Source organism: Scyliorhinus canicula, unplaced genomic scaffold, assembly GCF_902713615.1.
Source record: "Scyliorhinus canicula unplaced genomic scaffold, sScyCan1.1, whole genome shotgun sequence".
NCBI lineage: Eukaryota > Metazoa > Chordata > Chondrichthyes > Carcharhiniformes > Scyliorhinidae > Scyliorhinus > Scyliorhinus canicula.
In genome coordinates this window covers 145,761-159,603 of record NW_024055467.1, presented here as the reverse complement: position 1 = coordinate 159,603, position 13,843 = coordinate 145,761, and the positions used below count along the sequence as shown (strand labels likewise).

At 51.4% G+C, this 13,843-nt stretch overlaps 1 protein-coding gene across 1 annotated transcript; it reads left to right on the top strand.

Annotated features, from left to right (window-relative positions):
- Positions 1-9,299: 9,299 nt before the first annotated feature.
- On the top strand, positions 9,300-10,567 carry LOC119959800 (zinc finger protein 229-like; the record flags this gene model as incomplete). Its single annotated transcript, XM_038787897.1, has 1 exon — positions 9,300-10,567. A coding segment is annotated over one exon (1,107 nt), but the record flags the coding sequence as incomplete, so codon positions are not given.
- Between the last annotated feature and the right edge of the window lie 3,276 nt (positions 10,568-13,843).

Genomic DNA, 13,843 nt, shown 5'->3' with positions numbered 1-13,843 from the left:
ATAGAACATAGAACAGTACAGCACAGAACAGGCCATTCGGCCCTCAATGTTGCGCCGAGCAATGATCACCCCACCCAAACCCACGCATCCACCCCACACCCGCAATCCATCAACCCCCCTCCCCTCCTTAACCTTACTTTTTAGGACACTACGGGCAATTTAGCAAGGCCAATCCACCTAACCCGCTCATCTTTGGACTGTGGGAGGAAACCGGAGCACCCGGAGGAAACCCACGCACACACGGGGAGGACGTGCAGACTCCGCACAGACAGTGACCCAGCTGGGAACTGAACCTGGGACCCTGGAGCTGTGAAGCATTTATGCTAACCACCATGCTACCGTGCTGCCCCTTTATACCGTGCTGAATCTTTATAAAATACTGGTTCTGTCCCAAATGGGTGCCCCTGGCCCAAATGTCAAATTCTGGGCACGACAGTTTAGTAAGTTGACAACTATAGAGAGGGTGCAGAGAAGAGTTTAAAAATGGATCGAAAGATAAAGAATAAATAAAACTCACCCATGGTGGCATTGATTGCCGTCGATTCGGGAGAATTCGCGCCCTTTTTGTTCACGCTCCAGCCGGCGAGTGCAAAGCCGCCTCTTCACCAGCGGCGACCGCGGTGCGCAGGCGCGCTCCGGCCGACCGCGGTGCGCAGGCGCGCTCCGGCCGACCGCGGTGCGCAGGCGCGCTCCGGCCGACTGCGGTGCGCAGGCGCGCTCCGTTCTCTTCACGCTGCTGCCCCCATCCAATGGATGCCCGGGGCCAGCGCACCTTCGGCCCCCCCCTCTGCACGCCACTGCATCCAGGACCAGGGAGCAGGAGCGGTCATCCTGGACCAGGGAGCATGAGCGGTCATCCTGGAGCTGGTAGCAGGAGCGGTCATCCTGGAGCTGGGAGCAGGAGCGGTCATCCTGGAGCTGGGAGCAGGAGCGGACATTGTGGAGCAGGGAGCAGGAGCGGTCATCCTGGACCAGGGAGCAGGAGCGGCCATCCTGGAGCTGGGAGCAGGAGCGGTCATCCTGGAGCAGGGAGCAGAAGCGGTCATCCTGGAGCTGGGAGCAGCAGCGGTCATCCTGGAGCAGGGAGCAGGAACGGTCATCCTGGACCAGGGAGCATGAGCGGTCATCCTGGAGCTGGGAGCAGGAGCGGTCATTGTGGAGCAGGGAGCAGGAGCGGTCATTGTGGAGCAGGGAGCAGAAGTGGTCATTGTGGAGCAGGGAGCAGGAGCGGCCATCCTGGAGCAGGGAGCAGGAGCGGTCATCCTGGAGCAGGGAGCAGGAGCGGTCATCCTGGAGCAGGGAGCAGGAGCGGTCATCCTGGACCAGGGAGCAGGAGCGGTCATCCTGGAGCAGGGAGCAGGGGCGGCCATCCTGGAGCAGGGAGCAGAAGTGGTCATCCTGGAGCAGGGAGCAGGAGGGGTCATCCTGGAGCAGGGAGCAGGAGCGGTCATCCTGGACCAGGGAGCAGGAGCGGTCATTGTGGAGCAGGGAGCAGGAGCGGTCATCCTGGACCAGGAGGCAGGAGGGGTCATCCTGGAGCAGGGAGCAGAAGCGGTCATCGTGGACCAGGGAGCAGGAGCGGTCATCCTGGAGCAGGGAGCAGGGGCGGCCATCCTGGAGCAGGGAGCAGAAGCGGTCATCCTGGAGCAGGGAGCAGGAGGGGTCATCCTGGAGCAGGGAGCAGGAGCGGTCATCCTGGACCAGGGAGCAGGAGCGGTCATTGTGGAGCAGGGAGCAGGAGCGGTCATCCTGGAGCAGGGAGCAGGAGGGGTCATCCTGGAGCAGGGAGCAGGAGGGGTCATCCTGGACCAGGGGGCAGGAGAGGTCATCCTGGAGCAGGGAGCAGAAGCGGTCATCCTGGACCAGGGGGCAGGAGAGGTCATCCTGGAGCAGGGAGCAGGAGCGGTCATCCTGGAGCAGGGAGCAGGCAGAGAGAATGCTGTGGGTTTCTACCCTGGACTGTGTGAAGGGGAAATAAATCGTACATGTTAAGGTTATGATATGATTTAAGAATGAGGTTTCAGTCTGAATAAAACACCAGAAAAGGGGTTACAGATTGTTACAAAAATTCAAATTGAGCTTTGTAAAACTTTAAGCACAAGTCAGCAGAATTTGCAGCTGTGTTCTCACAAGGCCAGCGAACTTCAATAACAAGGAACAGGAGGTAACGGCTGTCTCAGTAACAGATAGGGACAGTGGACAATAACAAGGAACAGGAGGTAACGGCTGTCTCAGTAACAGATAGGGACAGTGGACAATAACAAGGAACAGGAGGTAACGGCTGTCTCAGTAACAGATAGGGACAGTGGACAATAACAAGATAAGCAGCGCCTGCAAAGAGTAGGTGAAAGTGTGTGTTTATATATACCAGATTGAAACTTTAAACAATGACTGTGCATGTGTTCAATAAGTTAGAACTATGTGCCACTTTGTGTGAACAATAAAATTAGTTCAGCAAGATGCTTGTTGAGCTTTCTCTCGTAAATCTGCTCGGATATTCCTGTGAATCATTTGTTCGGAGAAGTTAACGGTGCCAGCTTGAGAACGATGACAACTGACAGTGAGGTTTCTGTTCATTTACAGGATACTGGAAGAGGAGGTTTAACAGACTGGAAACACAAACCAGACATCACATGGCGATCTGACAAAGTCACTCGATTCATCAGAACCTGAATATCAGCAGCTTCTGGGTCTGGAAGGTAAAAGGTTTGTCTGTTCTGTCTATGAGGGAAGATTTCAGGTCTCAGTGTGACTGGAAAAGCCCCGACATTCACAAACCCTGGTTAAACCAAACCTGGAGAACTGTGTTCAGTTCTGGGCAATAAACCTGAGGAAGGATAGAATGGCCTCGAAGGGAGTGCAGCACAGATTTACCTGAGTGATATCTAAACCCCCCCCCCCCCCTCCCGGGTTAAATTACATGGTGCAACTACAGGAAAGACTGTGTGGACTGTGCACATTCTCCCCAGTCTGCGTGGGTTTCCTCCGGGTGCTCCAGTACCTCCCACAAAAATGTGCAGGCTAGGTGGATCGGCCGTGCTAAATTGTCCCTTTGTGTACAAAGGTAGTGTTATGGGAATAGGGTGGGAGATTAAGCCTCGGTAGTGTGTTCTTTCAGAGGGTCAGTACAGACTCGATGGACCGAATGGGCTCTTTCTGCACTGTAAGGATTTAAGGATTTCTTGGAAAGAGCCATAGAGTCACAATGGCACAGAGGAGGCCATTCCACCCATTGAGTCCGTGCCAGCTCTCCACAGCAATCCAGTCAGTCCCATTCTCCTGCTCTATCCCATGTCCTTGCAGGTTTATTTCCCTCCAGTTTCTCTCCAATGTTGTTCAAAATCATTCATCGTGTCTATTTCCACCCCCTCGTGGGCAGCAGGTTTTGGGTCATTATCACTCACTGTGTAAAAATATTCTCCCTCACATCCCCGTCTATCTCTTATCCAAAAATGTGTAAATCTCTGTCCCAGATCCAAACCCGTCAGAATCTTGAGAACCTGAATGAAATCTCCCCTCAGCTTCTTTTGCTCCAACTATTCTGGTAAATCTGTAACTTCTCAAGAATCTTCACATCTTTCCTAAAGTCTGGTGACCAAATCTGTACATGATACTGGAGATGTGACCTAACCAGAGCTTTAGAAAGATTCAGCATAACTTCCTGGGTTTTGTATCAGTATTCCTGCTTGTAAAGCTCGACACCCCATTTGCTTTACTAACTAATCTCTCAATATGTCTTGCAGATATACAAAATCCTTTTCCTTTACTTCCCACCTCTATCTCTCTCCTTTCTGAAAGGCCAGAGTCCTGTGTAGGTCCAGACCAAGTGGAAGCTTCCCTCCCTGGTGGATATTAGCGAATCAGTTGAGTTTTCACAATAATCCAGTAACTTTCATCATCACTTCTTCCTGGTCTCCGGTAGCACGGTGGTTAGCACTGTTGCTTGACAGCTCCAAGGTCCCAGGTTCAATTCCTGGCTTGGGTCACTGTCTGTGCGGAGTCTGCACTTTCTCCCTGTGTCTGTGTGGGTTTCCTCCGGGTGCTCCAGTTTCTTCCCACAGCCCAAAGATGTGCAGCTCAGGTGGATTGGCCATGATAAATTGCCCTGAGTGTCCAAAAAGGTTAGGTGGGGTTACTGGGATAGAGTGGAGCTGTGAAGCAACAGAAAAGTATATTTAGCCTTCAGAGAGCAAGTCTGCAATAATTTGAAATGAATTCCAGGATCTCTGATCAATCCGATACCCATTATCAGGAAATGTGTTTGCAGACAGGAAGCAGGTGAATATCCTCTCTCCACTTTGTAATTGACAAGTTTACAATTGTGATGATGATCAAATCCTTTAACACACACACACACATACACACCCTCTGTGCAGTGTGAACTCACTGACGAGTCAGAAGTTTAAACGACTGAGTGAATCCCTTCCCACACACGGAGCAGGTGAACAGTCTCAGCCCAGTGGGAACTTACTGGTGTATCCACAGATTGGATGATTAATGAATCCAAACTCACGTCATATCACTGCCCAGCCTTTCCCCAGTATGAACAATTTGATGATTGATCAGGTCAGTTGAAACATTTCCACACATGGAGAGAGTGAATGACTGTCCAACAGGCGACTGTGTGATAAAGTGAATCCCTCCACACACAGAACAGGTATCCAGCCTTTCCTCAGTATGAACTCACTGGTGTCTCAGAAGGGTGTATGTCTGATATACTCTCTACTCACACAGGGCATCAGACAGCCCCTCCCCGTTGTAAGTGCGCTGGTGTGTCAGCAGGTTGGATGACTGTGAATCCCTTCCCACACTGAGAGCAGCTGAACGGCCTCTCCCCAGTGTGAAGTCGCTGGTGTGTCAGCAGGTAGGATGAGGTAGTGAATCCTTTACCCCACACAGGGCAGGTGAATGGTCTCTCCCCAGTGTAAATACGCTGATGTACAGTGAGATCAGATGATCGCCTGAACCCAGTCCTACAATCAGAGCACCTGAATGGTCTCTCGTCAGTGTGAACATGTTGATGGGACATCAGTTCCTCAGAATTTATATAGCACTTCCCAGAGTCTGGACATTTAAAAGGTCTGTCCTCACTGTGAACTCGCTGGTGTCTCAGCAGGTTGGATGATCGAGCAAATCCCTTCCCACATTTGGGGCAGGTGAACACCCTCTCCCCAGTGTGAATGTACTGGTGTCTCTGGAGGTTGTGTGAGTGACTAAATTGCTTCCCACACTTGGAGCAGGTGAATGGTCTCTCCCCAGTGTGAATGTACTGGTGTGTCAGCAGGTAGGATAAGGTAATGAATCCTTTCCCACAGTCTGAGCAGGTGAACGGCCTCTCTCTGGTGTGACTGCAATGATGTGCAGTCAGATCAGATGATCGCCTGAACCCAGTCCCACAGTCAGAGCACCTGAACGGTGTCATGTCAGTGTGAACATGTTGATGGGACATCAGTTCCTCAGAACCTCTACAGTGTTTCCCGCAGTCTGGGTATTTAAAAGGTATCTCGTGGGTGTGAACTTGCTGGTGTCTCAGCGGGTTGGCCGAGTGAGCTAATCCCTTCCCACACTCGGAGCAGCTGAACGGCCTCTTCCCAGTGTGGACTCATTGGGGTCAATAGGTGGGATGAGGTAGTGAATGTCTTCCCACACTCAGAGCAAGTGAGTGATCTCTCCCCTGTGTGAGTGTCACTGTGAATTTCCACTTCAATGGGTAATTGTATCCCTTCCCACAGTCCACACGTTTCTACGTTCTCTCTCTGCTGTAACTGCGTTTGTCTCAACAGGACAGCTGATCGGCTGAAATCTCAGCCACACAGAACCTGAGCACAGTTTCCACTGTGAATGGTGTTGTTTCCCGTCCATGTTCAAAATCCGTCAGCATTTGGATGATGATGAAATTTTCACCCATTCCTTTGTTCTCTGTAGATTTAACAGTTCTAATGCAGTCCCAGCTGGTCCCCCACATTAAACCTCCCTATGAACCCAAGATCTTTATTGCTTAATCACACCAAGGTTCAGTCATGCTCACAGACCTCCCAGTTAAGAAGCAGATACATTAAAAAATACCCCATGCTCTTGTTCCCCCCCTCACCCCCTTCCACTCTCTATAATCTCCTCCATGCCATTCTCTATCTCTCTATAATCTCCCCCATGCTCTGGTCTCTCTCTCTCTCTGTAATCTCCTCCATGCTCTTATCTCTCCCAGTCTCTGCAATCTGCTCCAGCCTCACAACCTCCAAGGTCTCTGCATTCCTCTCATTCCAGCTTCCTGACCATTCCTGATTTTAATCACTCTGTTTGTTATCCATGCCTCGAGCTGAGGCCATAAACTCTGGAATTTCTGCCCCAAATCTCTTGACTTCTCTATCTTCCTGTCCTCCTTTAAGATACTCGTTAAATCCAACTCTGACCATCTGCCTCTTATCTCCTTATATGACTCTGTGTCAAATATTGCTTTTTAACCCACCCATGGAGCACCTCAGAATGGTCCATTAGTTGAAGGGCGCTATATAAATACACAGTGTTAGTGATTTGAACATGTATCACTGTTCGTTCATCATCACTGGGTGAATAACCTGTAACTCCAGCATTGTGGGAGCCCCTTCACCACAGACTGCAGCGGTTCACGAAGGTCAAACATCATCTTCTCCACCGGTAACTGGGGATGGGGAATATTTGCTGCTGGTCTTGTTGGTGAAAGGACAAGGGAGTGGGAGGAGCTGATTTGCTCTGGCACAGAGAGCCAGCACAGACAGGACGGGCTGAATGGCCTCAGTCTGTATTGTGACCATTCAATGATTCACTGATACAGACGCGACGCTGGAGACCAGGGAACAACCTCTGGATCCAATGGCCAACCTGATACAAAGCAGCTCTTCATTGATCTGGGGGCTGCGGCCCCGCTCGGTGTAAACGGGGGGAGGGAGGGATCCACTCAGTTTATTCCCGGGGTTTCCGGAGCCTCTCTGTCCACCCATCGGACCCTGCGCCCCGCCATCCCCCCCTTTACCCATTGTGGACCCATCTGCCCATCACCCACACTGCGCATGCTTCACTCACAGTCCAGTCCCGCCCTCATTCACTCCCATTGCCTGGAGGACCAGCCGCTCGTGTCCGGTCTTCCAGACCCACCCCCTCTGTTCCTATTGTTCCAGAGCCGTCGCCAATCATTCCCCGGGCATTGTGACGGTTCAGGCTGTGATTGGCGCATGCGCGGTTCTGTTGTCGCTGACGGTGCAAGGAGCGGGAAAGAAACAATGGAGCGACTTTCAGGATTGGAGCCGGTGGGTGGCCGGGGAGCAATAGAAGCTGCGGAGTGAGCCGTGAGGCTTCATAAATACCCCGTGGAGGCTTCAACTCCCGAGGAAAATGTTAACGGTCCCGTCTTAAACAGCATCGAACAGAGTGAGAGCTGAGCGGTGAAATGAAAAATGAAAATCGCTTTATTGTCACAAGTAGGCTTCAATGAAGTTACTGTGAAAAGCCCCTAGTCGCCACATTCCGGCGCCTGTCCGGGGAGGCTGGTACGGGTTACTGGCTGCCATCTTTACAGAGGACAAGGTGCCACAGGGCGCATGCGCTGCCAGCCTGGACCGGTTGCCAACTCTCCCAGATTGACTGACTGGAGTCTCCAGGATTTTATTTTAATCATTTGTGGGAGACACTGGCTGGGCCAACATTTATTGCCCATCCCTAATTTCCCTTAAACCGAGTGGCTGGCTCGGCCATCTCAGAGGGCATTTAAAGAGTCAACCACATTGCTGTGGTTTGGAATCGTGTCGGCCAGACCAGGTAAGGACGGCAGATTTTCTTTTCTATTCATTCCCGGGATGTGGGTGTCGCTGGCTGGGCCAGCATTCACTGCCCAGCCCTAATTGCCCTTGAACTGAGTGTATCTCAGAGAGCATTTTAAGAGTCAACAAGCTGACTCTGGATTGGAGTCACATGTAGGCCAGACCAGGTAAGGATAGAAGATTTCCTTCACTGAAGGACAGGAGTGAACCAGGTGGATATTTACAACAACCAACAATGGTTTCATGGTCATCAGTAAACTTTCAATGAATTCAAATTTTACCTTCTGCCATGTTGAGATTCATACCTGGGTGTCTAGAAAATCATTGGGACAGTAAAAAGTATTTGTGTGACTCTGGAACATGATTCGGGCAGTAAAAATATTAATTCTGGGTCTATGGAAAATCATTAGGACAGTAAAAAGGATTCTGTTTTGTAAGCTGGATGTTTTGAGATGACCTGAGGTTATGAGAGTGTTGAAATCCTTCATTTAAAATGGGTAAAACTGGGGCTTAATATTTATCCTAAATAGCTATCTTTTACCTATTAGATGTGTTAGGAAATAGTTGACTTCTACACCCGAGCTTTATAAAGATTCACAGGATAGAATTAGAACCATAGAATTCCCACAGTGCAGAAGGAGGCCATTCGGCCCATCAAGTCTGCACTGATTCTCTGAAAGGGCACCATGCCTAGGCCCACACCCCTACCCTGTCCCTGTAACCCCATAGCCCCACCTAACCTACACATCCCTGGACACTAAGGGGCAATTTATCAAGGCCAATCCACCTAACTTTCCCTTCTTTGGACTGTTGGAGGAAACCTGAGCACCGGGTGGAAACCCACGCAGACACGGGGAGAAAGTGCAAACTCCACACAGACAGTCACCAAGGCCGGAATTGAACCCGGGTCCCTAGCACTGTGAGGTAGCAGTGCTAATCACCGTGCCACCAGGTGCATAGTTTCAGTATCAATATTACTCTTGTTGAAGCTCAGATCGAATTTGCTTTGCCAACTACTCTCTTATTATGTCTTGTAGATGTACAAAATCCCTCTTCACCTCTTTCTCTCTCCTCCCAAAGAGGCCAGTTGGGTGTTTATGACAATCCAGCCGTTTTCTTGGTCACTTTGTCCGAGAGCCGACCCCACAAATGACCAGATTCATTCAGCTCAATTTCACAACCTGCCTTTGTGTTTTTGTGGGTTCTCTCTCACTCCCTATTTTCTCTTTTTAATCAGTTTCACAAGGCGTTCTAAGGGGAGGCTTCAAAGTCTGGAAACTCAAACCAAGCATCACATTAGGATCTGACAGATTCCTCAATTTATCATATCCTGAATATCAGCAGATTTTGAATATGGAAGGAAGAAGCATTGTTCACAGTGGGGAGAAACCGTACACGTCATCGGGCCCCATGAGACAGAAATGCAGTCACACGGACGAGAAACCGTGGAAATGTGCGGACTGTGGGAAAGAATTCACTTACCCATCCAAGCTTGAAACTCATCGACGCAGTCACACTGGGGAAAGACCATTCACCTGCTCCAAGTGTGGGAAGGGATTTACTCAGTTAACGGTCCTGCAGAATCACCAGCGAATTCACAGTGGGGAGAGACCATTCACCTGCTCCAAGTGTGGGAAGGGATTTACTAAGTCATCCAACCTGCTGAGTCACCAGCGAGTTCACACTGATGAGAGACCGTTTCAATGTCCAGACTGCGGGAAGTGCTACAAAAGTTCTGGGAATCTAATGTGCCATCAACGTGTTCACACCGACGAGAGACCGTTTAGGTGCTCTTACTGCGGGACTGGGTTCAGACACTCATCTCACCTCACTGTACATCAGCGAAGTCACACTGGGGAGAGGCCATTCACCTGCTCCAAGTGTGGGAAGGGATTCACTCAGTTATCCCACCTGCTGAGTCACCAGCGAGTTCACACTGATGAGAGACCATTTCAATGTCCAGACTGCGGGAAGTGCTACAAAAGTTCTGGGGATCTGATGCTCCATCAACGTGTTCACACTGATGAGAGACCATTTCAATGTCCAGACTGCGGGAAGTGCTACAAAAGTTCTGGGGATCTGATGCTTCATCAACGTGTTCACACCAACGAGAAACCGTTTAGATGTTCTCACTGCGAGACTGGGTTCAGACAATCATCTCACCTCACTGTACATCAGCGAATTCACGCTGGGACGAGACCGTTCATTTGCTCCAAGTGTGGGAAGGGATTCAGACAGTCATCCGTCCTGCAGAAGCACCAGCGAGTTCACACTGGGGAGAGGCCATTAACCTGCTCCAAGTGTGGGAAGGGATTCACACAGTCATCCGTCCTGCAGACACACCAGCGAGTTCACACTGGGGAGAGGCCATTCACCTGCTCTCAGTGTGGGAAGAGATTCACTCAGTTATCCAGTCTGCAGAGACACCAGCGAGTTCACACTGGAGAGAGGCCATTCACCTGCTCTCAGTGTGGGAAGGGATTCACACAGTTATCCAGTCTGCAGAGACACCAGCGAGTTCACACTGGAGAGAGGCCATTCACCTGCTCCGTGTGTGGGAAGGGATTCACTCAGTTACCCTCCCTGCGGAGACACCAACGAAGCCACAAGTAACCATAATGATTGGGTTTTGCTGTTCCTCACATTCAGGACTGAACCATGTTCATTTGGGTCTCTTTCTGCTGATAACAAACTCCAGCCCATTTACAGGGGCTAATATTCTGGCTAAAAGTCAAATAAATTCGATTTGTGTTAAATGCGCAGTGTGTTGAAACATTTTTTTTAATCAAACAATTTTAATGAGGCATTTTCCGGCATTCTAAACAGTAGAATTACAGACATGAAAACAAAAGGACTGTACAGTAAACAAAATACATAGAGCAATTGCTGTAACCCACCCCAGATCTGTCTAAATGACCCCCTATACTACATTACCCTAACCCCCCCCGCCCTGCTGACGATTAATTATCCGCAAATAAGTCAATAAATGGTTGCCATCTCTGGGCGAACCCTAACAACGACCCTCTTTCTCCCCCTGGACTTCCAGGGCCCCTGAAAACCCAAAAATCGCCACCTCTGGACTCATTGCCACCCTTGTGTTCAATACTCTGGACATGACGTCCTCGAACCCCTGCCAGTATCTCCTCAGTTTTGGACGCGCCCAAAACATTTGGACATGGTCTGCCAGTCCTCTCAGCCACTTTACACACCTGTCCTCCACGCTGAAGAATCTGCTCATCCGGGATACTGTCATGTGGGACCCGGTGGACGACCTTAAATTGAATATGGCCAGGCCTGGAACATGTTGCAGTCCTATTAACCCTGCTCAGCCTGTCCGCCCACAGGCCATCCCCCTCCCAACTCCTCCTCCCATTTATGCCTCAGCTCCTCGGTCTGCATCCCCTCCGCCCCCATGAGCGCCTTGTAAATATCTGAGACACTTCCCTCCCTCACCCATCCTCTAGACACTACCCGATCTTGGATTCCCTTTAGAGGCAAGAGTGGAAAAGATGGCACCTGCCTGCGCAAGAAGTCACGCATCTGAATATACCGGAATTCATTCCCCCTCGTCAACCCAAACTTGGCCTCCAGCGCCCTCAAGCTAGGGAAGCTCCCTTCCAAAACAAATCTCCCATCCGCTCAATCCCAGCCCTCCGCCATACCCAGAACCCCCCGTCCAACCTCCCTGGGGCAAACCGATGGTTGTCACATATCGAGGACCAGACCAATGCTCCCGTTGCTCCCACGTCCCCCCTCCACTGTTCCCAGATCCGAAGGGTCGCCACCACTACAGGACTGGTGGAGAAGCGCGCCGGCGGGAACGGCAGAGGCACCGTCACCAACGCACCCAGACTGGTATCCCTACACGAGGTTGCCTCCACCCGCTCCCAAGCCGAGCCTCCCCCCACCACCCACTTCCTTATCATGGCTACGTGAGCCGCCGAATAATAGTTGCTGAAATTCGGCAGTGTAAGCCCCCCTTCCCCCTGGTTCCACTCGAACATCACCATCTTCACTCGAGGGGACTTGCCCGCCCATACAAAGCCCAAAATGATCTTGCTTACCCTCTTAAAAAAGGAACGTGGAATGAAAATGGGGAGACACTGGAACACGAATTAGAACCTCGGGAGGACCGTCGTTTTCACTGTCTGAACTCTCCCAGCTAACGACAGCGGGAACGCACCCCACCTCCGAACCAGCCCCTTCCAACCCTCTGAAGCCCTCAGAGCAATTGCCAGCAGCTCTATAGCGCAAACAGCAGTGGGGAGAGGGGGCACCCCTGTCTCGTCCCGCGGTGCAGTCTAATATAGTCGGAAGTCGTCCTGTTTGTCCTCGTACTTGCCTCCGGGGCCTGATATAGCAGCCTGACCCAGTCGATGAAACCCACCCCAAATCCAAACCATCCCTGCAGCTCCCATAAATAGTCCCACTCTAGCCGGTCAAATGCCTTCTCCGCGTCCATTGCCACCACTACCTCCTCCTCCTTTCCCTCTGGGGACATCATGATCATATAGAGCAATCTTCTTATATTCGCCACCAGTTGCCTACCTTTAACGAACCCTGTTTGGTCCTCCCTAATATCACTCGGCACACAATCCTTAATCCTAGTGGCTAAAAGCTTTGCCAGCAGTTTTGTGCCCACGTTAAGAAGGGAGATCGGCCTATAAGACCCACACGACTCCGGGTTCTTGTCCTGTTTCAAAATCAAGGAGATGGTTGCCTGCAACATTGTCTGGGGCAGCACCCCTCTGTCCCTTGCCTCATTAAAATCCTTGACCAGCAGCGGCCCCAATATGCCGGAGAACTTAATTATAAAATTCGACCAGGTACCCATCCGGTCCCCGGTTCCTTGCCTGACTGCATGGCCTTTAAGCCCTCAAGTATCTCCTCAGCTCGACCCAATGTGGGGCATGGTCGGAAATGGTGTTTGCAGAATACTGCGCACCCACCACCCCTGTCAATAGATCCCTACTCAGTATTAAAAAATCGATCCGGGAGTAGACCCAATGGACGTGCGAGAACAGGAGAACTCCTTCCCTGTCGGCCTTCCAAACCTCCATGGGTCAAACCGCCCCCCCCCCCCCCCCCCCCCCCACCATCTGCTCCATGAACTCCCTCAGCTCTTTTCCCATTGCTGACACTCTGCCCGTTTTTGAGCACGACCGGCCCAGGCCTGGATCCATAACTGTATTGAAGTTCCCTCCCATAACCAGCTTGTGGTAATCCAGGTCAGGGATCTTCCCCAGCACCCTCTTTATGAAATCCGCATCATCCCAGTTTGGTGCATATATGTTGACCAGGACCACCTTCCTCCCTTCCAGCTGACCGCTAACCATAACATAGCGACCTCCCCCATCCGAAACAATACTACCCCACCTCAAACTGCACCCGCTTGTTCACCAGAATCGCGACCCACCTGGTCTTAGTATCTAGCCCCTGAGTGGAATACCTAACCAACCCAGCTCTTCCTCAACCTAATCTGGTCCACTGCCTTCAGGGGCGTCTCCTGCAACACCATCATGTCCGCCTTTAGAGCCCTAAGATGCGCAAACACTTTTGCCCTCCTCACTGGCCCATTTAGCTCTCTAACGTTACACGTGACCACCCTATTTGGGGGCACCTTGCCCCCCCCCCCCTCTTGCCGGTCAGCCATCCCCTTTCCTGGGCCTGCCCCCAGCTCCTGCCCTGCGCCTCTGTAGCCCCGACTCCTGGCAGCGCCCATCCCCAACCTCTTCTCCGTTTCTAAAATCAAATCCCTCCCTTGTCAGCCGAACAACCCCCCCCCCCCCCCCCAGGAACAAAACTCTGTAACCTAACCCCATCCCTAATCTGATTGTATACACACCCCCCACTGTGCTCCTGCAGACTAGCTCACCCAGCTAGCCTGGTGGCCCACAGCTCCGGCGCCAGCATGTCTCCCACCTATTGTTGCCTACCTGCCCTCCCCCCGCCCATCGAAACCATCGCCCTCATCATCCCAGCCCCGACAACCACCCACTTTAAGAAACAGATGCCAACCAAAGTCAGTGGAAAGAAAAACAAAGCCAAAC